The 24,238-nt window shown below is 33.8% G+C and overlaps 1 protein-coding gene across 6 annotated transcripts in view; it reads right to left on the reverse strand.

The window, feature by feature from the left end:
* LOC101889943 (tight junction protein ZO-1) overlaps positions 1–24,238 on the reverse strand; it is a 342,065-nt gene that overhangs the window by 179,197 nt on the left and 138,630 nt on the right. For all 6 annotated transcript variants that reach the window (XM_059129003.1, XM_059129001.1, XM_059129000.1 and 3 more), the window contains exon 2: positions 10,469–10,544. In XM_059129003.1, coding sequence (XP_058984986.1) covers positions 10,469–10,544 — 76 coding nt within the window. The remainder of the gene's footprint in view (positions 1–10,468; positions 10,545–24,238) is intronic.

A 24,238-nucleotide genomic window follows, 5' to 3' on the forward strand; every position in this document is an offset into this window, starting at 1 on the left:
AAACCACCAAAAATATAAAATTAAAGTCAGAAGAAAAAAAGCATTTCAAAAATATATTTGGTGTTGATCATTTTAATGGCCGCATAAAATGTTTGTGTCTTAAGTCTTTTGTTTTGTTAACTAAATATTTTTCACACCCATAATTTTTTCGCTGGTTGGCAATATAGCGTTTTGTGTCGTTTTTTTTTTCCTCCTTCGATCAGTAGCCGTAGTTCAAAACGTTCGTTGAATATTTAGCACCCGTTAAATATCTGCCAATGGAGTTGGGCATTGCATTTGTTCGCTATTTTTTTTTTTTGTTTTTGCCCAGCAATCGCATTAATAAAGCATGGATAATAGCCTTTTTGCATAAAAATGCTGATTTATATTGGACGTTTTTTATGGTATTTTGAAGTTAAAAAAAACTCTTTGCGAAAATCGTAAACAATCATAAAAATAATCTTTTGTTATTTAAATTTGTTTTCCTTATTTTTGGTTTCTGAAAGAAATTATGTATTATTATGACGTCTCAGTGTCGTAATAAATATTTCTTAGCAAAATCGACGATGGCATTGTGTTTTTATTTATTTCGCTAATGTCATTTACAAATTTGTTATGCCACTCAGCTTTATTTAATTATCATTAGGAGAAGAGAGTTTGTGTCTTAAGTTTTTCGTTTTTGAGGTTTCCTAAAGGTCTTCCATCGCTAGTGGACTTGTTGAAGATTTTTTATCCCCAGAATATATGCGGAGGGCCATCTATTCATAGGTGACCTGATGAGAATCTGTTATCGGTATATGATTTGTAGGAGGACTTCTGGAGGGATTTTTATTCATAGAGGACTCGAAAATGGTCATCTAGCAATAGAAGGCCCTTGGAAGCCCTTCTCTCACTTGGAAACCTGTGGATGGTCATCACCGGCCTATAGAAGACCTATGAAAGACCTTCTATCTATTGAACAGTTATCACAAGTATTCTATTCACAAATTGGTGGTAGTTTATGGCCAGAAGTCCTGTGGAGGGCCATCTATTCATAGGTATACCTGATGAAATACCTGATGTATATCTGTTATCTTCATATGACATGCGGGAGGCCTTCCTGGGAGATTTTTATTCATAGAGGACTCGAGAATGGTTATCTAGCAATAGAAGACCTTTGGAAGCCCTTCTCTTACTTGGAAACCTGTGGATGGCCTTCTAACCACTAAACCCTTTAAAGAACTCTTACACCAAAAGAAGACCCGTGGATGACCAGCCTATAGAAGACCTATGAAAGACCTTCTATACATTGAACACTTATCAAAAGTATTTAATTCACAAATTGAAATATCCCTATGGTAATGGTAATTTATCCCCAGAATACCTGTGAGGGGTCTTATATTCATACTTGACCTGATGTAGATCTGATATCGGCATATGGCCTGTGAAAGGCCTTCTGGAGTGATTTTTATTCAAAGACGATTTGAGAATGATAATTTATCACTAGAAGGCCTTATTCATACTTGACCTGATGTAGATCTGATATCGGCATATGGCCTGTGAGAGGCCTTCTGGAGAGATTTTTATTCAAAGAAGACTTGAGAAAGATAATTTATCACTAGAAGGCCTTTGGTAGCCCTTCTATCACTTGAAAATTTGATGAATGGTCATCTGTCAGTAGAAACTCACTGGAAAGTCTTCGATTCAGACAACCTCTAAAAACCTCTTCTACCAAAAGAAGACCTGTGGATGACCTATGGTCTATGCCTAGAATACTTGTGAAAGGCCTTATATTCATCGAACACTTATCAAAAGGCTTCTATTCACAAAGTGAAGTACTCTTGCCCTCTTCAGCCAGGCTGAATTGAGTTCTCCTGTCGGCCTGAATTAGGATTTCAAACAGCAAGAACTCAATACCATATTGTTCCAAATACAGTACTATTTAGGGCTTTTGGTAACAGCCGATGGTAGCTCTCCACTCGTATTAATCGACCGTGGCAGCAGAATAAATGCCGAATATTATCGCGAAAATATTCTGGAGGGTACGCAAACATTTTGGCCGCAGACCTTGGACATTCCAACAGGACTCAGAAGAATGGTTACAAAATGAGGTTTCTCTCTTCATTTCCAGCTCACAATGGTCACCATAATCTCCGGATACCAATCCGTTGGACTATTGTGTCTGGAGTATTTTGGAAAGCAAGGTTGGCACTTCAAGCAAGCGCCGTTTGAAGGACAGAATTCGTGCCAAAGGTGAGCAATTCGAACAAATCTAAACTTATTCTAACATTTTAAGCTATTTCCGACATTTTTGCCCTCATTCAATTAAACTTAACAAAAAATGTAAAAATCATGGCGCTTGACTTTGTTGCAGTTATTTTATCTCACCATGTACCCCCTTCCAAAACCTCTTCCATATATCTATTCCAGATACCAACAGAGACCTCAATATCAAATTTGAGGATTCCAGCTCTATTCCTTCACTCAATACCAAATTTAGTACCATTTAGTACTTTTCGTACAAATATTGTACACATTTCCAAAATCAACTCCATATGACCGGGCAACATATAAACAACGACCCTAACACCGAATTTTAAACTGCATGCACTATCTATCGGTGAACAGATAGAGCAATACTGAATTGTTGCAAAAATAGTACTATTTAGTACTATTCGTACATTTTTAGTAATATTTTCGAAACCACCTCTTTATGACAAACCTCCCATCAACAGCCAATACACCAATAAATAATTTCAAAGTTCCAGCTTTATCCGTTCACCCTAAATCAAACTGTTCCAAATTTAGTACTATATTCATACTTGACCTGATATTTTACGAAATATGGTACTATTTAGTACTTTTCGTACACTTGTGGTACACATTTCAAAAACCTCTAATCTTAGCACAAGCCTGCTACCAACAGGGTCCCCAATACAAAATTTCCAACCCTAATTTCCATACTAAATCTCAAGTTTTTTAGCTCAATCTGTTCACATAATACCAAATGGTAACATTTTAGAAGTTTAGTACCATTTTGGAACTTTTCGTAACCCTAGAGTTCGAATTTCCAAAAATCCTTTGTTACATCTAACCTGCACTCCATTAGTGACTTTCATTCCAAATTTTAGAACTCCAACTCATTTCGTTTGACCAATACTGAGTATTCACTTTTTAGTACATTTTAGGACTTTTCGTACCCTTTTAGTACGAAATTCCAAAAACCCAGCCTTATCACACGCCTAGGCACCAAGTCAGACCCTTGTGCCGAATTTCAGGATTCTAGCTTCAACAAGTAAAAAACATTAAGTTTGGCCGGGCCGGGCATTAAGTTTTAATACCCTCCACCTTAGGGTAAAGGAAACATTAGGAGAAATGTGGCAAAAACCATTAAAATGCCGAAGATCGGGAGGTACCGTTATATGGGGGCTATACCAAATCGTGGACCTACACCTGCAATGTTTCGCCAAAGGAGCTAGAACCCATTATGACCTACAAATACCAATTTTCAGACAAATCCGTGATAAAATGTGTCAAAAATCATCAAAATACCGAATATTGGGAGGTACCGTTATATGGGGACTATACCAAAACGTGGACCTATAAATTCAATGTTCCGTCACTGGAGCTAGAACCTATTATGACCTACAAATACTAATTCTTGGACAAATCCTTAGAAAAATGTGATAAAAATAATCAAAATACCGAATATCGTGAGGTACCTTTATATGAGGGCAATATCAAAACGCGGACTTATACATGCAATGTTTAGCCACACGCACAGGGACCCGTTATGACCTACAAATACTAATTCTTGGACAAATCCTTAGAAAAATGTGACAAAAATAATCAAAACACCGAATATCGGGAGGTACCTTTATATGAGGGCAATATCAAAACGCGGACTTATACATGCAATGTTTAGTCACACGCACAGGGACCCGTTATGACCTAAAAATACCAATTTTCAGAGAAATCCGTGAAAAAATGTGGCATAAATCATCAAAATACCGAATATCGGGAGGTACCGTTATATGGGGACTATACCAGAACGTGGACTGCTATATATCACATTTTCAATACCAACCATTCTAGACACAATACAAATTGCTCTGCTAAATTTTGGCGTCAAATAATGTGGGCTGCATCGTGATTTCAGCAGACAGACGGAAAAACAGACAGACGGAAAGACAGACAGACGGACATCGTTAAATCGACTTAGAATTTTATGCTGATTATGAATATATATATATATATATATATATATATATATATATATATATATATATATACTTTATGGGGTCTACGACGAATATTTAAGGATGTTACAAATGGAATGACAAAGTTAATATACCCTCCTTTCCAAAAATCGAAAATGGTGCGTTGTTGTGCTATTCAGCGTTTGTGTCTTAAGTCTTTTGTTTTGGAGCGATCGTTGAAGCTAACTTAAGACTTAAAAAAAAGTCTATTTTTCTAAATGAACTCTAGGAAGTTTTCTGTCCTTGGAAGGCTTTTAAAGGCTCAAAAACTTAGGATCAACCTTAAAATAGAAAAATTTAATGAAAAAAGTCCAATTTTATAGAAAACCTTCATCGCATGTCAATTTTGTATGATTAAGCATCTTAATCACTTACAGCCCCAAGCTGTGTTATTTAAAGTCTATAATTATCATTATCTGATGATCGCATAACAAAACCCCTGGTAATGACACCTGGTTACACCTGTTTGATTAGATAGCCATGGAGATGAGACATCACTCTGAGATGAAATATTAAATAATTTAATTGGAACTAATAAATTTCGTCGTATGTGTGTGTGTGTGTGATTTCTTTCCCAAAATTCGTGGAAATAAAGAAATATCGAAACCACAGCCAAATCAATAATTTTAAAACAGAAAAATCAAAACGAAGATGACCCACACAATCCGAAAAGAAAACAATAACCAGTTTTGTAAAGAAGCTATACGATTTGCCAACATTTAAAAGCATACCAGGCGCCGAACATAAAAAGCGAAATCGGAAGGGTAACAAAGCCAGCCGTTTGACAGATCATGTTTCTGGCCAAAAACCAAGAAAAATAAAAAAAAAATCAAATAGAAAAAAATTAAAAATAAAAAAAACTTTGTCAACAAAACCAATGACCCCTTTTATTGAAAAGAGATTCGAAAAAAATTATAGACTTCTGCTTCTTAGGTAGTGGTGCCCAAATGTGAGAGAATTTGATTATTTATTTAAATTCAATTCACTTTTATTTGAAATTTCGTTTTTCAGCTGCCTCACGAAAGAAAAAAAAACATAAAAACCAATCGAAAACGTGTTGGGCTAAATGTCAGGTGAATTTATTTATTTAAAGTTGGGAATGGTGAAGTATCGAAATTTAATTTGCATTTGGCTTGTAATGGTTCAAGAAGAGAAGACAAGGTAGAGGTGGGGAGAGTTTCTTGTTTTTGGAAATCAATGTAAAAGTGATGATATCTGGGTTTCTATTTTTCTGTTCTCAAAGAGTGTGGCGGTCTGAGAAAAAAGCTCAAAAAAAAATAAAAAACATCACAGAAAAAATAATATAGGTTCAGTAAAAATGTTCCTCCAAAAATAGGCTAATTAAAGAATTAAAAAACAAGTAAAAAATTATCGGTCGGTTTTGCCGACAGATGTATAGCCTCAGCCATTGTACGATTATTTTCAAATATTTTGACTTCCGATAAAAGTATTGAAAAATTGTGACCCTTTGTGGGTGAGGTACCAGAAGGGGTTCGCAGATATATAGCATCTTCACAACAGATCTTGTGTTAGCAAAAAGATTTGTATGCCAGAAATATAAAGAGAACCTGATGCTTATTTCGGATTTAATAAAAGTTTTCGTTATTCAAAATCTTGAACCTTATGTGGGGCAGGTAGCAGAAAAAATGGTCGAATCTCTACCGTCTTTATAACAGATCCTGTGTAGATAGAAATATTGAGATGTGCCGAGTCTGGAATGGAATCGGATGTTAATTTCGCATTTTATGAGCTTCATAAATATTCAAAATTTCGACCCTTTGAGGGGGAATGTGCCAGAAGGAGTGGACCGATATATTCCATCTTCACAACAGATCAGCAGAACAGCAAAATTTTTGTATGTGTAAAATATAAAGTGAACCGGATGCTTATTTCGGATTTTATAAAAGTTTTTCTTATTCAAAACTTTGACCCTTTGTGGGGGAGGTACCAGAAGGAATAGTCCGATATCTACCATCTTTATAACACATTTTGTATTGATGGAAATATTCAGATGTGCCAAGTCTGGAATGGAATCGGATATTAATTTCGCATTTTATGAGCTTCATGGATATTAAAAAATTTTGACCCTTTGTGGAGGAGGTACCGAAAGGAGAGGGCCGATATATCCCATCTTCACAACAGATCTTGTGTTAGGAGAAATAATGGGATGTGTGAAATATAAAGAGAACCGGATGCTTATTTCGGATTTTATAAAAGTTTTTGTTATTCAAAACTTTGACCCTTTGTGGGGGAGGTACCAGAAGGAATGGTCCGATCTCTACCTCCTTTATATCAGATCTTGTGTTGATAGAAATATTAAGATGTCCCAAGTCTGAATTGAATCGGATATTAATTTCGCATTTTATGAGCTTCATAAATATTCAAAATTTCAACCCTTTGAGGGGGAATGTGCCAGAAGGAGTGGACCGATATATTCCATCTACACAACAGATCTTGTGTTAGGAGTAATATTGGGATGTGTGAAATATGAAGAGAACCGGATACTTATTTCGGATTTAATAATCGTTTTTGGTTATTCAAAACTTTGACCCTTTGTGGAGGAGGTACCAGAAAAAATGGTCCGATCTCTACCATCTTTATAACAGATCTTGTGTTGATAAAAATATGGAGATGTGCCACGTCTGAATGGAATCTGATGTTAATTTTGCGTTTGATGAGCTTCAGGGATATTAAAAATGTCGATCGTGTGTGGGGGAGGTGCCACAAGGAGTGGACCGATATATCCCATCTTTACACCAGACCTTGGGTTAATAAAAATATGTTGATGTGTGTAATTTGAAGAAAATCGGATCACATTTTATAAGAGTTACAATTATTTAAAATATTGACCCTTTTGGGGGAGGTACTGGATGGAGAGCAGCTATATTGTCCATTTTCGCACCTGACCTAGCACTGATGCAAATGTTAGGATTTGCAAAGTTGGAGCAAAATCGGGCCAGCCTTTTGCTTTCTGTGCAGTAAAATATTTTTTTTTTTTTTTGAAAATTGCCACCTTTTGTGGGAAAGCTACCAGAAAGAGGTGGACCGATGTTGTCCATCGGGTTCGGATCTAAGTTTAACAAAAAAAAATTACGATGTGCCAAATTTGGATCAAATCGAATACTCCCTTCGACAGTTATCGTGCGCACCAGCCAGCCAGCTATATGGACGGACGGCTAACCCTAGATCGACTCCGAATGTCCTGAAACGGATTTGGCCCAGAAAAAAATCCTAAGCTCTAAAGCCTTGATTCTGATTAGGCACTTTTTGGTCATATCAAATGATATATATCCGGGCAATCCTAGATCGACTCCGAATGTCCTGAAACGGATTTGACCCAGAAAAAAAAACTAAGTTCTAAAACCGTGCTTTTTTGTGGTACGTTTTGGCCACATCAAATGATATATCTAGGCTATGTAAGCCTTAAAAATCCATGTTTGAATTCTCTTGGAAATCATTAAAAATCTCCATTGCAGATCTCCTTGATTAACCTTAAAAATCTGGGTAAAGTTCTGCTTTAAGATCTATAAAACTGAAAGTCATAACTCTCCTCAAATTTTCCAAAAATTGGCATTGTAGCTTTCCTTTGAGGTCCTTAAAATGATGACTATCGTATTTAAATAAAAAATTAGGTTATAGTTCTTCTTCTAGAATATCTTTAAAAATCCATGTCATCTCTCCTTGAAGATCCATCCAAAATCCATACCTCAGTTGTCCTTTAATTTTTTTTTAAATCCGAAAGGTCAAATTATCGTTCACCTGAATATTCTAGAAATCCAAGTTAAATTCTCGTAGATGATAATTAATAATTCATGACAAAGTTCGCATGATCCCTATGCCTTCTTGAAAATCCCTACGAAATGCACAATGAGGATCCACAAGAATCCATTTTATCTTGCAAATCTCCTTGATTCACCCAAAAAAATCTGGGTTAAGTTCTGCTTTAAGATCCATAAAACTGAAAGTCATACCTCTCCTCAAAGTTACCAAAAATTGACGATGTAGCTTTCTTTTGAGGTCAGCATAATTACGACTACCATAATTAAATCAATAAAAACCTCGATCTGTAAGATTTCCTAAAACTCCGACCTAAGAGTCTGCGAAAGAAAATCTGAAGGAAATTTTGTTTGAAAAACAAAACTCGACTTCAAGGTTTCTGAATTTTTATACCCTCCACCATAGTATAGAGGGTATTTGAGATTGTCATTTCGTTTGTAACACCTCGAAATATACATTTTAGACCCCATAAATTTTATATATTCTTGATCAGCATAAAATTCTATGTCGATTTAGCGATGTCCGTCCGTCTATCCATCTGTGGAAGTCACTCTAGCTTCCGAACGAAATTATGTGGATTGATAAAAATTTACTCAAATGTGTATTATGTCTGCAGAACTTTTGGTATTTAAAATGGCCCATGTAGGTCCACATCTTCGTATAGCCCCCATATAACGGTACCCCCCCCGATATTCGGTATTTTGATGATTTTAGAGACATTATTTACCGGAATTGTTTCAAATTTCGTATTTAAAGTTCGTAATGGATACTATATCGTAAGACAGAAAATGAGCCATGTAGGTCCACGTCTTCGTATAGCCCCCACATATAGGTACCTCCCGATATCGGGTATTTTGATTTTATCGACATTATAACAGATTTTTTTTAAGTTTCGCATTTGAATATTGTAATGGCTTATAACAAATGTTACCTACGCTGGTTCCTGTGGTCGTATGGGCCCTAATATAATAGCTACATTCTGTATTTTTAAGATTTTAACAGAATTTTTAACGGATTTTATTGTTTTTGAGAATTGCCAAATTTGTTCCAAATGGTGGAGGGTATTCAAAGTTCAGTTCGGCCGAACTTACAGCTTTTTTACTTGTTTTTTTTTTTTTTTTTTTTAATAAATTTCCGAACTTTTTTCTTTAAAAATATTGGACCTCAAGGCCTGCAGGTTCTCCATAAAGAAATCATAATTTCAGATGACAATATCCATAACGATTGAATATCCAATTGAAATTAACGCCAACCTAAGGCTGACCCAAAGGATTCTGTATTTCATTTTTTTTTATTTATTTATTTATTTTTTTTTTTTGTTTGTAGAATAAATTTCCGAACTTTTTTCTTTAAAAATATTGGACCTCAAGGCCTGCAGGTTCTCAATAAAAATCATAATTTCAGATGATAATACCCATAAAGATTGAATGTCCAATTGAAATTAACGCCAACCTGAGGCTGACCCAAAGGACTCTGTATATTTTATTATTACTTTTTTTTTTTGTACAAAAAAATTCCGAACTTTTTTCTTTAAAAATATTGGAGTTCAAGACATGCAGGTTCTCAATAAAAAGTCATAATTTTAGATGTAAATATCCATAACGATTGAATATCCAATTGAAATTAACGCCAACCTAAGGCTGACCCAAAGGATTCTGTATTTAATTTTTTATTTATTTATTTATTTTTTTTTTTGTAGAATAAATTTCCGAACTTTTTTCTTTAAAAATATTGGACCTCAAGGCCTGCAGGTTCTCAATAAAAAATCATAATTTCAGATGATAATATCCATAAAGTTTGAATATCCAATTGAAATTAACGCCAACCTGAAGGCTGACTCTGTATTTTTTATTTATTTATTTATTATTTTTTTTTTTTTGTAGAATAAATTTCCGAACTTTTTCTTTAAAAATATTGGACCTCATGGCCTGCAGGTTCTCAATAAAAAATCATAATTCTAGATGTTAATATCCTTCAAATTTGTATTAAAAAAATAAAAATCCAGGATTATATCAGCCACAATTTTTTTTATCAACATCAAACTGTCCTGCTGTGATGTCAACAACAAAATTGGTATTAAAAAATTTTTATAAAATATATATAACCGGATATTGGTACCAGCAAACGATGTCAGCCGAATCCATGTTTCTATGTAATTCAATACACATCGTAACCAAAAAAAATTATTGTAAATTTTTGCAGCATTTTCAAATTATAATTGTTCGATGTGTATGTAGGAGCTTTCAAACTTGTATGATATCGAACTTTTCCTCTATGATGTGGCTTAGTATTACACAGCCATAATTTTACTCAAACCCCCTTAAACCACATCAAATTTATTGAAAAAAATTAAATGTCTGAAGATCGAATCAAACTCATACAGGTTGTAAGCAATAAAAAATCACAATTATTTTATATTTCATTCAAACCAGTTAAAAAAAAATATGTTCCTTGCAAATAACTGTGGTACTTACTTGTCAATGTATTCAATGGTATCGATTTCCTTTTGCAATTTGTCTTCGTTGATTTTCTCCTCATCGAAGGTGCCATCTGGAAAAAAGAAAAGAAAAACAAAAACATAAAATGAATATCTTCCAATCATTAAGAGATTATTCTCCATTTAATATATCCCCCTCATAACTTTTCTACGGCAAAGAAAAATGTTTTAATTTAGTGCAGATCTCCCCCTACCCCTCTTTGAATTCGCTATGCGAAATTAATCCCATTTTAAGGTCTTAAGGTTTATTTTTAATTTTTTTTGTTATGCTTGCATTTAATGCTAAATGCAGTCTTTAAAACGTCTTTTGTCTGGCGATTCTCACGCATTCATCTCTTCGCTATGCTTGAGTTAATGGGAAAGTTCAGAAGCTCATTGTTTGCCCATCTCTAGGTTGCAAAAATACGAAAGAAAGAAATAAAAGAAGACCTTAACTTAACTACCACTTTTTTTATTATTTCTTTGAAAGAAAAAGAGCAGCAGCAGCAGTTAAACTAACCGCCATTGCAGCAGTCGGTAGTAGTAGTTTAAACTAAATGAGCAACAAGTTTATGATAATGACACGGCATGGCATGGCAGGGCATAAACATGAATTAAATTTCATGCAACCCGAAGTTAAAAGGGAAAACATTAAAGGGGATGGGTTCGGCTTTTGAAAAATAATCAAGTGGAAAAAAGGCCCACCATAAAGGTCTTTGTGAATGAGACAAATCACAAAACTGAAAGCAAGGCACTCGTATGTCATTGCAAAAATGTGAAGTAGTTTTTTAATAGAAACGGAAAATGAAAGTTTGTGGGGAAATAAAATAAGACTTTTGCTTGGAATTTTTATTAGCTGAAGTAAATAAACTTTGAGGTATTAGAAATAAAATGCAACATTTAGTGAACATCGAACATGTTTGATATGAATTTGGGAAAGTTATTAAACGCTTTTAATTGGGTATAACAGATTTTTCTAGGTGTCGAACCCATTCCCACAGCAGCCAAACTCATTAGATAGCGCTTGGTTGGATATCAAACCTGGCATTAAAACATGTTCGATATGAAAAATAGAGAATTCGGAAAAGTTGGGTATAAGCAATAGGGCCGAACCAGCTCCAACAGCAGCCAAATGTAAAAGGTGCGCTTGGTTTGATATCAAACCTAGCATCAAACTTCCTTTGTACCCTCAGTCTTATAAAACTCTTTATATAACAAACGTGCCATCAAACTACCTGTATTTTCTTAAGTTTGTCAAGCTAATAGTGCTTATTATGACGTCAAACCTACAATCCCACTGCCTTTTCAACCTTGGGTCTGTCAAACTTAAATAGTCTTCTTAGGGTATAAAAATGTCTCTAACTCATTGTATACTGCTTTGTCTAACTCATTGTATACTGCTTGATTTCAATCGAACCGCCTATGTCTCCTTCGGCCTATCAAGCTACTATTTTTTGGTTTGACATCAAACCTGGTATCAAACTCTTATAAAAAATGTGTCTTTATACCCTGAAGTTTGTCAAACTCATGGCATAGTGTTTAGCTTGATATCAAAAATCCCCAGACGAAGTCAAAATACATCCAAACAATTCTATGCCCCCTTAAACTACTATTACTTGTCATTGAACTGCCATCAAACAACGAAGGTTTGAATCAAGTTTGCTGCACATAGCATCCAACCGCCCAAGGTGAGCTTAAAATGCTTCTAAAACAATGCTATCTACTTCAAAACAGCTATTGGTTGCTATCGAACCAGCATCAAACCACTATAGTTTGGATCAAACTTACTAAGTATTGAGGCGTTGGTATCAAACTTTTTGAAAAAAAAAGCCAGACGAAGTCAAAACACATCTATTAATTCTGGGCCCCATCAAACTACTATTTGAGGTCTTCGAACTTCTGTCAAACCTTGGCAGTTTGAATAAAACTTGTAAAATTTGATTCAGTTTGTGTCCGACAGTCCCCAGATGATCTCAACATTCTTTCAAATGACTCTGGGTCCCATCAAACCGATATTGTCTAACTTCGAACTCGCTTCAAACCACTGTAGTTTTCAACAAACTAATGCAGCTGCTGCCAGCTGGGATCAAACTACTTCCTAAAAACCCAGTGTAAAGTAAAAATACATCCCAATAATTCGAAGTCACAGCAAACTACCATTAGTTGTCTTTGAACTTCTGTCAAACAATTCTAGTTTGAATCAAACTAGCAAATTTTGCTTCCGGTGATATCCAACTTCCCCAGGTGATCTCAAAAATACTTTCAAATGACTCTAGGTCCTATCAAACCGCTATTGGCTAGCATCGAACTAGCATCCAACCACTGTAGATTGGATCAAACTAACCAAGCTTCTCCGAGGGATCAAGCTGTTTTCAAAAGACCTCCTATGAAGTCAAGATATACCACATTTAACTAATAATGGCTACCATCGAACTTCTGCCAAACAGCTTTAGTTTGAATCAAACTACCAAAATTTGATTTACTTGATATCCAACTTTCCCAGATAATCTAGCAATGCTTCCAGATGATTCTAGTTCCAATGCAACCGCAATTGGTTGAGATCCAACTAGCATCAAACCAGTATAGTCTGAATCAAACCAAAAAACTTTGCTTCAGTTTGCATCCAACTGTCTCGAATGAAGTCAAATTCTACCCATCTACTATTAGTTGTCATCGAACTTCTGTCAAACAACTTTAGCTTGTGCCAAACAATCTTTCAACAGCTTTAACTTCGTTCAAATTTGTTTCACTTAAAATAGTCTACTACCGTTGACATTGAAATGACACCGTATACTCCTAAAATGGCTTCAAACTACTTTAAAAACGATTTCAGGCACAAAAATTGCTTCAGTCGGAAGCCACTGCCCCGCCTGAGCTTCCATAAAACCATAGGTCATGTCAAACTATTAATAGTTGCCATCGAACATAAAATAAACGACTGCCGAAATTACATCCTATGTGGTAAAGTTGCCATTGAACTGAGCCAGATGACTTTAAACTACATCCAAATGATTTTTGACACACCTAAACTGCCACTGCCAGTTCCTACGGATCTCATCAGGAATATTTTATGTGGGATTAAACTGTCAAGAGAATTACTCAGTTGCTGTCCAAATGTATCCGATGATTTCATACAACTATGAAATAATCTCAGACCCACTCAAACTAGTAGCGGACGACTAAAGACGGCATCAAATCACTTTCAGAAGAATGAAGTTGGTATCAAACTACTTTGGACAGATACAGCCTTTTATGTGGTATTAACCGGCAATCAAAACAAATCACTTAACATAACGTTCGAGTCCATCAAACTACCATCAGACCACAGTAGTTGGCATCAAACTAGTTTCAGAAAGATGCAGTTGGTTTCACACTACCTGCAAATGGAGTCAGTGTTTCATATGGCATCAAGTAGTCTTCAGAATAGTCAGTTACTTTGTAACAGCTCCGAAGGACTTAATCAAACTTGGCATCAAACCATTTGCAAATCGATTCAAACTAGCATCAAACTTATTTAGGTGGTATCAAACTATTATCTGAGAGATGTAGTTGTATCGAAATATGGCCTTGTCAAAATAGGTCAGTTAATTTCCATTTGCTTGTGATGGCCGCCAGCTACTTCCAAATTATTTAAGACTCAATCAAACTAATATCAGACGGCCAAAACTACTTTGGCAAACAATCAATTGATATTTTTGTTTTATTTGGCATTGAACTGCAATGAAAATTGTAGAGTTACTATCCAACGTCTCGCGATGACTGCAAACTGCATTCACATAACTTCAGACACCATTAAAATAGCTTCAAACTTCTTTAGGTTGCATCAAACTACTTTCAGAGAGAAGCTGTTCAATCGAACTTTTCCTACCTAATGTCAACATGCATTGTGACAATAAATGCTATGATAATTCTTCAGTTACTAGATTAGATCAAACGTGCATCGAACTTCTCCAGATGGTATCAAACTACTTTCGAGAGATAACGATGTCATCTCAAACAATTTTAGAAAATGTCAGTGTTTATTAAGTCGCTATCAGGATAGCTCAGGTACTCTCCATCTGCACCAGAAGGCCAACAAACTACTCCAAATAATTTCAAACTCCATCAAACTTCTTAAGTTCGTATCGAACTACTTTTATTGGCATTAAATGAAAATGATTGAGTTAGTGTCCAACTTTTCCACATGACTTCAAACGGCATTCCGACTTCAGAGATTATCAAACTAGCTTCAAACTTCCTTAGGTGGTATCAAACTACTTTTAGAGAGATAAGGAGAAGTATGAAGTCTTTTGCCAAAATATTGACATACATTTTGTCATCATGCGCTGTGAGAGTGGTTTACTTACTAGGTACTACATTAGTTCAAACTAGCAACAAACATCTTCAGGTTATATCAAACAAATGCAACCGTATCGAATGATATTATAAGCATTTATTGTGGTAGCTAACGACTATCAGAATAGTTCAGATACTTTCCATTTGTTCCACATGAACGAAAACTACTTCCAAATCAATTCAGACTTTATCAAATTAGGATCAAACCAACTTTATGACAAATGCAGTTGGAATCAAACTACTTTCAGATTGATGCAGATTTATCGACTTATTTTAGAAAATGTCCACGTTTATTAAGTTGCAATCAGAATAGTTCAGGTACTTTACATCTGCATCAGATGACCAAAAAAAAAAAAAATACTTCCAAATAGTTTCAAACTCCATCAAACTAGCATCAAACATCTTTAGTTGGCGTCAAACTACTTTCAGATAGATGCAGTTGGTAGTGGAATTACTGTCCAACTCCTAAAGATGACGGAAAACTACATTCATATAATTTCAGACACCTTCAAACTAGCGTCAAACTTCTGTGGGTGGTATCAAACAACTACTTTCGAAGAAATGCAGTCGTATCGAACTTTTTGTAATAATGTCAACATATGTTGTGATATTAAAGTGCTATGAAAATAGTTCATTTTCAAGCTAGCGAAATATTTGAATCTGGTATCAAACTTCTTTAGGTGGTATCAAACTACTTTCAGAGAGATGAGGTCGTATCGAAATATTGTAGAAACTGTCCGTGCTTATTTAATTGGTATCAGAATAGAATATCTGCACCAGATGGACGAAAAATAATTTCAAACTGCTATCGAACTTCTATAGCTGGTATCAAACTACTTTCAGAATTATGCAGTTGGAATCAAACTACTTGCAGATTGATTGTGTTGGTGTCAAACTACTTCAAGATGGATTTGATTGATTCAAACTAAATACAGATGGGTTTCAATTACCACTTTGAGACGGATTTCAAATCAAACTGAAAATTAGTATTCATGAATAATTCTGCATATTTGGCTTACCCGTCACTACTAGTCAAACAAGAGTCAATAACATTTCTGTACATCTGCGGGCAATTAATCAAAAAACCCAAAAAAGTGGTATTTTGGTTTATTTCATTAACAAAAATCCGAATACCAAACAAATCAAGATGGCAAATGTTAATGCAGTAGTTGAAAAAATTTGAAAGAATTAAATTTATTACAAAAATATACAAACAAAACCTTCATAGAGCAACAGTTTCAATGATGACGGTGATCATCATCATCATTTTTCAAAAAAAAAAAAATCACAATTCAAACAAACAATAAAACAATTGAAGTTTATACTTTGTATTTTAAAAATGTTTTTTTTTTTTTTTTTTTGTGAAGAATCTCCACAAAGCTTAGAAAACAATAAATGATAGCCAACAAACAACATTATTCACATGATGTTCAAGATGGAGGTTTCGTTTTGTTTCGGCTTTTTGCAAATAGATTTTTTATATTGTTTAATGTAAAGAGGTATTTCTGAATGAGAATTAAAGTATTAAGATTCTTTGTCAAGGTTAAGTCTGAGGTGGTTCAAAGTGAAGTGAATCGAAGCGAACGTAAATCTAACATTGAATAGAATAAACAAATGGTGCGACAATAATAGATTGTAAAAAAAATTAAAAGCATTTCTTTAACAATTTGATATTAGATTTTTTATGATAGTAAACCATTTGGAGAACCAATGCCTTTGATTAAAAATTTAAATAAAATTTGAAGGAGGTGGGGAAAAACCCAAAAGGCCTGAGAGGAAAGCAAATTTTCTGGATTTGGATTCCAAAATGGAACTTGAATTTTTTCTAAGGACTAGAATTTTTTTGAGATTTTTTTTTCAAGGACCAGTTTTTTTTAGGACCAAAAGACAAAAAAATTTCAAAGACCAACAAACAGACCAATATTCTTAGATTTTTTAAACAATTTATTTCAAGGGCCTATAGTACAATAATCGTGGACTTTTAAAGAATTTTTTTCAAGGGCCTATAGAACAATAATCTTGGATTTTTAATTTTTTTTTTCAAGGACCTATAGAACAATTATCGTAGATTTTTCAAGGACCTATAGTACAATAACCGTAAATTTTTTTAAGAATTTTATTTTTCTAGCATAAAATTTTTATTTTTTTTTTTCATTTTTTTTCAGGGATTTTTTCCAAGGACCTATATTATTGTTCTATAGGTCCTTGAAAAAAAAATCTTAAAAAAATCCACGATTTTTGTTCTATAGGTCCTTGAAAAATAAATCTTTAAAAAATCCACGATTATTGTACTATTGGTTCTTGAAGAAAATTCTTTAAAAAATCCATGTTTATTGTTCTATAGGTCCTTCAAAAATTTCTTTTAAAAATCTACGATTATTTTTCTATAAGTCCTTGAAAAAAAAAAATCTTTAAAAAATCCAGGATTACGGATCTATTGGTCCTTGAAAATAATTCTTAAAAAAATCCACGGTTATTGTTCGTGGATTTTTTAAATAATTTTTTCCAAGGACCTATAGAACAATAATCGTGGATTTTTTAATTAATTTTTTTCAAGGACCTATAGAATAATAAGAGTGGATTTTTTAAAGAATTTTTTTCAAGGACCTATAGAATAATAAGCGTGGATTTTTTAAAGAATTTTTTTCAAGGACCTATGGAACAATAAACGTGGATTTTTTAAAGATTTTTTTTCAAGGACCAATAGAACAATAATCGTGGATTTTTTAAAGATTTTTTTTCAAGGACCAATAGAACAATAATCGTGGATTTTTTAAAGATTTTTTTTCAAGGACCAATAGAACAATAATCGTGGATTTTTTAAAGATTTTTTTTCAAGGACCAATAGAACAATAATCGTGGATTTTTTAAAGATTTTTTTTCAAGGACCAATAGAACAATAATCGTGGATTTTTTAAAGATTTTTTTTCAAGGACCAATAGAACAATAATCGTGGATTTTTTAAAGATTTTTTTTCAAGGACCAATAGAACAATAATCGTGGATTTTTTAAAGATTTTTTTTCAAGGACCAATAGAACAATAATCGTGGATTTTTTAAAGATTTTTTTTCAAGGACGAAATTTTTTTTTTTAATTTTTTTAAGGACCAAATTCTTATTTTCTTTAATTTTTTCAGGGACTAATAATCGTGGATTTTTTAAAGATTTTTTTTTTCAAGGGTCAAATGACCAAAAATCCTGGATTTATAAAAGATTTTTTTTAATGGGTCAAAAGACCAGTAATCGTGGCGTAGAACTGGCAGCAGTCTGAAGTTGGTTGTAGTTTTTTCATCGTGGATGGATTTTTTAAGATTTTTTTTTAGGATTTTTTATTTTTTTTTTTTTTTTTCAATGACCACTAATCTTTGATTTTCTTAAGATTTTTTTTCATGAGACCAAATATCTTGATTTTTTAGGGACCCATAATCCTGGATTTTTTTAAGATTTTTTCAAGGGTCAAAGGGATTTTTTAAGATTTTTATCAGGAGACCAAAAATCGGGCGTTTTTAAGTTTTTTTTCAAGGACCAATAATTCTGGATTTTTTAATTTTTTAAAGATTTTTTTAAGGGCCAAATGACTAATAATCCTGGATTTTTAAAGAATTTTTTCATGGGTCAAAAGACCAATAATCGTTGGTTAGAAATGACAGCAGTCTGAAGTTGGTTGCAGTTTTTTCATCGTGGATGGATTTTTTTAAGATTTTTTTTCAGGAGACCAAAAATCTGGGGTTTTTTTTAAGGTTTTTTTTTCAAGGACCAAAAATCCTGATTTTTTAAAGATTTTTTTTTCAAAGGTCAAATGACCAAAAATCTTGGATTTTTTAAAGAATTTTTTCATGGGTCAAAATACCAACAATCGTGGACATTTTAAAGAATTTTTTAATCATTTTTTTCTAGGGCGAAGATTTGAGATTTTTAAGATTTTCAGGAGACAAAAAATCGGGGTTTTTTAAGTTTTTTTTTTTTCAAGGATTTTTTTTCTTGGGTAAAAAGACCAATAATCCTGGATTTCTTAAAGATTTTTAAGCATTTTTTTCAAGGACGAAGATTCGAGATTTTTTTAAAGAATTTGTTTCAAGGACCAAGAGACCAAGAGAGATCGTAGAATTTTTAATAAATTTTGTGTAAGGACCGGAACTTTTTTTTTTTTTTTTTGTTACAGTTTCCAACTTCCTGAATTATACCAGGTCTTTCCCAAAATAATCCTCAATTAAATTCTATCACACATTGGCTGTTACAAATCCAAGACTTTTTATGACAAAAAAATGAAAATTATATATCCCGTAAAATGAGAGAATATGCCAACAATCTGAAAGTAACATTCTGCGGTTAGACAGCAGCTACTTTTGTTTTGTGTTGCTGTTTTTTTCTGTGGCGGCCATGGTAACATGGCTAAAATTTCTGTTGGTTGGTAATTATGGCATTACATTACGCTTTTCTCCACGTTATTCGATATCATCTTCATTAACCGCTTTCATCGCACTAAAGTCTGTGATGTTCCGTTTCGTTCGGTCGGTCGGTTTATTCATTCATATGTCTGTCCGTCCATCCATTCCCCACCATTCCTCCTGGTAGTTGTTTGCATAGTTGTCTATGCGAAATAAATAAAAAAAATTCTTGAGAATCTTTAGTAGCTGACGACTTATTTGCTTTGCTCCACAAACATCATCAGCCTGGGAACTTTATTTAAGGCTAAAAGTTTAAATTACATTCTGCGAGATTTTCAGTTTGTTGCTTTTTTTCTCGTTTCAAGATTTTTGCAAATACAAAGCGTATTTAATTTCTTTTTTTGCAAAACCGCAAAGCAGATTTTTTTTCTCGAAATGATGAAGAAATTCTATCATGTACAGCAAGAATATTTCAATAGAACACTTCCGTTTCGAAGCATGGAAAGTTGGATGGTTTGTGGAAAAAGGTATGAAGCTGTAGTTCTGAAGAAAGATGGAAGCAAGCGAAGAGATAATGGCAACGGTAATGTGACAATAATTTGTGGAGAAACAAAATTCTCACAGAATTTTGAGAGCAGGAAGTGGATGAACAATTTCCAGCGTTATGATTATCGCGAAAAAAAATATGAGGAAGACATGATTATGAAAAAGTCTTTTCATTTTGAAGAAAAAAGCATAACTGTCCGGCATTTGCAGTCTAGGGTTCATTGTCATCATTTACACTTCAAATTAACCTAGATTCGCTTTGGATGTCTTTTAAATCGCAATCAAACTTCTCGTAGTTGAATCAAACTACAAGGAGGAGACATCAAACTTCCATTAGTTGTATCAAACTACTTTCGAAGGCGATTGAACTACTTGAAGATAAAGTCAAACCGCATGGTACCCAAGAACCCACGAATTTAGATGACGAAATAAACCTAGACCTGTATCACACATGTTTTAAATTGCTATAAAACTTCTTTTAGTTGCATCAAACTAAAGGAAGGAGTCATCAAACGTCAATATGTTACTTCAAACCACCATGGAGGATGGTCTAAATTATTCTCAAGCCCTCTTACTTTCCATTACCAATAATATTTCATTTCAAACTAATCTAGATTCGTATTAGACCCCCTTTCGATTACCTTCGAACTTTCTTTACTTGACTCCAACTACAATTAGAAATTATCAAACTTCATTGAGTTGCTTCAAACTACCACATGGGGTGATCAAACCACTGAAAGTTATTTTCAAAATGCATTAGATTGGAATTATGCATTTTTAGAATTGCTGTCAAACGTTCTTCCCTTGACTCATACCACAGTAAAAAGTAATCAAACTTCATTCAGTTGCATCAAACTACTATGAAGAGAGATCAAACTACTTGAACTTGGTTTCAAACAGCTTGGATTCGTATTAGGCATATTTTAAATTGCTATGAAACACTCTTCCCTGGATTCAAACTGTATTGAGAAGTCATCAAACTTCATTCAGTGGCTTCAAACAACCACAATGAGCGATCAAACTACATGAAGTTGGTTTAAAAACGCATTAGATTAATATTAGGCTCCCTTTAAATAACTATTAAACTTTTCTCTACTTGACTAACACTACAATGAGAAGTCATCAAACTTCATTCAGTTGCTGCAAAATACCATGAAGAAGGAATAAACATCTCGAAGTAGGATTCAAACCGCACTAGATTCACATCATTTCAAATTAAAATAGATCCCTATTAGGTGTCTTTAAAAATAATTATCAAATATTCATCACTTGATTCAAACCACAATAAAAAGTCATCAAACTTCATTTAGTTGCATCAAACTACTTTAAGTTGATTTCAAACAGCGTTAGTTTCGTATTAGGCCTCCTTAAAACAACCATCAAACAGTTTTTATTTGCCTCAAACTACAATAAATAGTCATCAAACTTCATTTAGTTGCATCAAACTACCATGTATGTGATCAAACTATACGAATTTGGTTTCAGACTTCATTAGATTTGGCTTAGGTGTCTTTTATATTGCAATCAATCTGCTTTTGTTTCAGTCAAGCAACATCAAATCAATCATCAAACTTCATTCTGTTGCATCAAACTACCATATAGGGTAATTAGACTACCGGAAGTTAGCTCCAAACTCGTCGATGGTTTTTTTTTAAATAATTAACTAACCACTTTTTTCGAAATCCAATTACTTCTGGTTGTCTTCAAACTACTCCCTTTAATGTCAAACTCCGTCTGTTTGACATCAAACTATTTCTGGCTGATATCAAACTTCATCTGATTGGTATGATATTGCTTCTGTCTGACATCAATATACCTCTGGCTGATGTCAAACTACTTTCAGTTGATATCATATAGCTCATTTTGGCATCAAACTAATTCTGCTTGACATCAAAGTACTTCATGTTGATATCAAACTGCCGCCTTTAGTATTATACAACATCAAACTATTTGTGATTGATATCGAACTTCTTCTGATTGGTTGATGTCAATCTATTTTCAATGAATATTAAACAGCTCCCTTTGGCATCAAACTACTTCTGTTGACATCAAACTACTTCAGGTTAATATCAAACTGTCTCCTTTAGTATCATACAATATCCAGTTGATGTCAAACCAATTCACGAACCAATTTCTTGACATGCAATTACTTCAGGTTGGCTTCAAACTACTCGCTTTGGCATCAAACTACTCCTGTTTGACATCAAACTACTTCTGTTTGACATCAAACTATTTCTGGTTAATATCGAACTTCTTCTGACTGGTATGACACTGCTTCTGTTTGACATCAAACTACCTCTATCTGATGTCAAACTACTTTCAGTTGATATCGAATAGCTCCCTTTGGCATCAAACTACTCCTGTTCGATATCAAACTACTTCATGTTGGTATCAAACAGCCCCCTTTCGCATCAAACTACTTCTGATTGATATCAAACTACTTTTGGTTGATGTCAAACTACGTTTTGTTGATATCAAACTATTTTTGGTTTATATCAAACTACACTTCTTTTGACTTCTAACTACCTCAGATTTATATGGTATTCCAACTGATGTTGAACTACTTGATAGAATATATTACGCTGAGGCCTCATTTAGTCCAAATTGAGCAGAAAATAGCATTTCCTGAGAATATTCATTGAATGTCTTTAACACAAAAACTTAATAAATTTATAAGGAGATCTCTTTTGCATAATCTAAGAAAGTTGGTGACGAAAATTGATGGGAGGATTTCTTTTTTTGGGATAAATATTTGGTCTTATATAAACAAATCTCTTGGCTTTTCTTGGGGAGAAATCTAGGCCTTTTGAGCAACCTTCTGTGATAAGTCCTGCTAGTCTTCGCTGAGAAAATCTACTCGAATTTCTTCTACAAAACCTCTTGGTATTTTTTCGAAAAGACCTCTATACCTTCTTCGATACTTAAATAGGAAAGCTAAACATAATTACACTTGGAATTCCCTCATTTTCCATCTACACAACATCTCCCCACCATTGCTATCCCACATCGTTTTTGTCACTAAAGACACATTCCCGACACAATCACAGCCACAAAAAAAAGTGATTGCTTTCATACGTACACCATGTCCGTCTTCATTCTCTGTTGCAATTGTTGGTGCAGGCCAGACAATAGCCAGCTAATGCGTTTGGTTTTCTTCTGGCTTCTTTGTCATCATTTTTTTGTAGGTTTGTCTGACTTTTTGATTTGCCTTCCGCCATTATTGTCCGATTACAATGTGACATAATTTTTTTCCAAGCAAACACTCTAAAGAAGATTTAAAACGTTTTGAAGTATGTCTTATGCGTTTGCCTCTCTCATACGGTGGCTCTTTAAATAATGGGACAAATTGAAGCACAAAATGAAAAATCACGAAAGAGAGTGAGTGTGGCATTATGATGAAGAAAGTGAACAAGGAGAAAATGTGTCATTTGTGTTCGTAAAAAGACGTAATTGCTTCGTTTGTCTGAGCCACATTGGGTGGAGAGATGAAATGTGGAATGTCTTTGTGAAAAGGAAAAAAAACTAATCTCAAAATATTTAGGTATGAAAATAGGTCGAATTGTGAAATTGAGTAGCAACATTGTAATGATGGTAACTTGAGAGCATTAGGGAGATAATTGTTTGAGGATGTGCTGCCAAAGAAAATTGAAATGAGTATAAGATAGTATTATAATTTTTGTTGGAACAATAGTTTGAAATCGAAATAAAGTTAAGAAGTAGGAAAAAAGACGTGATAATTTATTTTATTTTAATTATAAATGGTTTGAAGACACATACAACTAGTTCAACATCATCAAGAGGTAGTTTGATGTTAAACAGAAATGGTTTGACATCAATTAGAAGTAGTTTGACATTAACCTGAAGTAGTTTGATATCAAACTTAAGTGTTTTGATATCGGACAGAAGTGGTTTGATATCAAGCAGAAGTGGTTTGATATCAAGCAGAAGTGGTTTGACGTCAAAGCAGTTAGTTTAATGTTAACTTAAAATAGTTTGATGTCAAACAAAGGTAGAGCAAAGGTGGAGAAGTAGATGGAAATCAATGCGGGTAGTTTGTTATCAACCAGAAATACTTTGATGTCAACCATAATTCAAAGTAATTTAATGCAAAGGGGTTCATTTGATGTCAACTAACATCAGCTTGATGATGCAGAAGTAGTTTGATACCAAAAGAGGCTCTTTGAATTCAACTAGAAGTAGTTTGATATCAAACAGAAGTGGTTTGACGTCTAAGCAAGTAGTTTCATGTCAGCCTGATGTTGTTTGATGTCAAACAAAAGTAGTTTTGATACCAAAGGTGGAGGTTTAAAATCCAATGAAAGCAGTTTGTTGCCAAACAGAAGTAGTTTGAAATCAATGCGGGTAGTTTGTTATCAACCTGAAATAGTTTGATGTTAACCGTATGTAGTTTGTATCAAGTCAGTTTGATGTCAACTGATACCAGTTTTATGTCGAACAGAAATAGTTTGATACCAAAAGAGACAGTTTGAATTCAACCAG

This window comes from Musca domestica, unplaced genomic scaffold, assembly GCF_030504385.1.
Source record: "Musca domestica strain aabys unplaced genomic scaffold, Musca_domestica.polishedcontigs.V.1.1 59, whole genome shotgun sequence".
NCBI lineage: Eukaryota > Metazoa > Arthropoda > Insecta > Diptera > Muscidae > Musca > Musca domestica.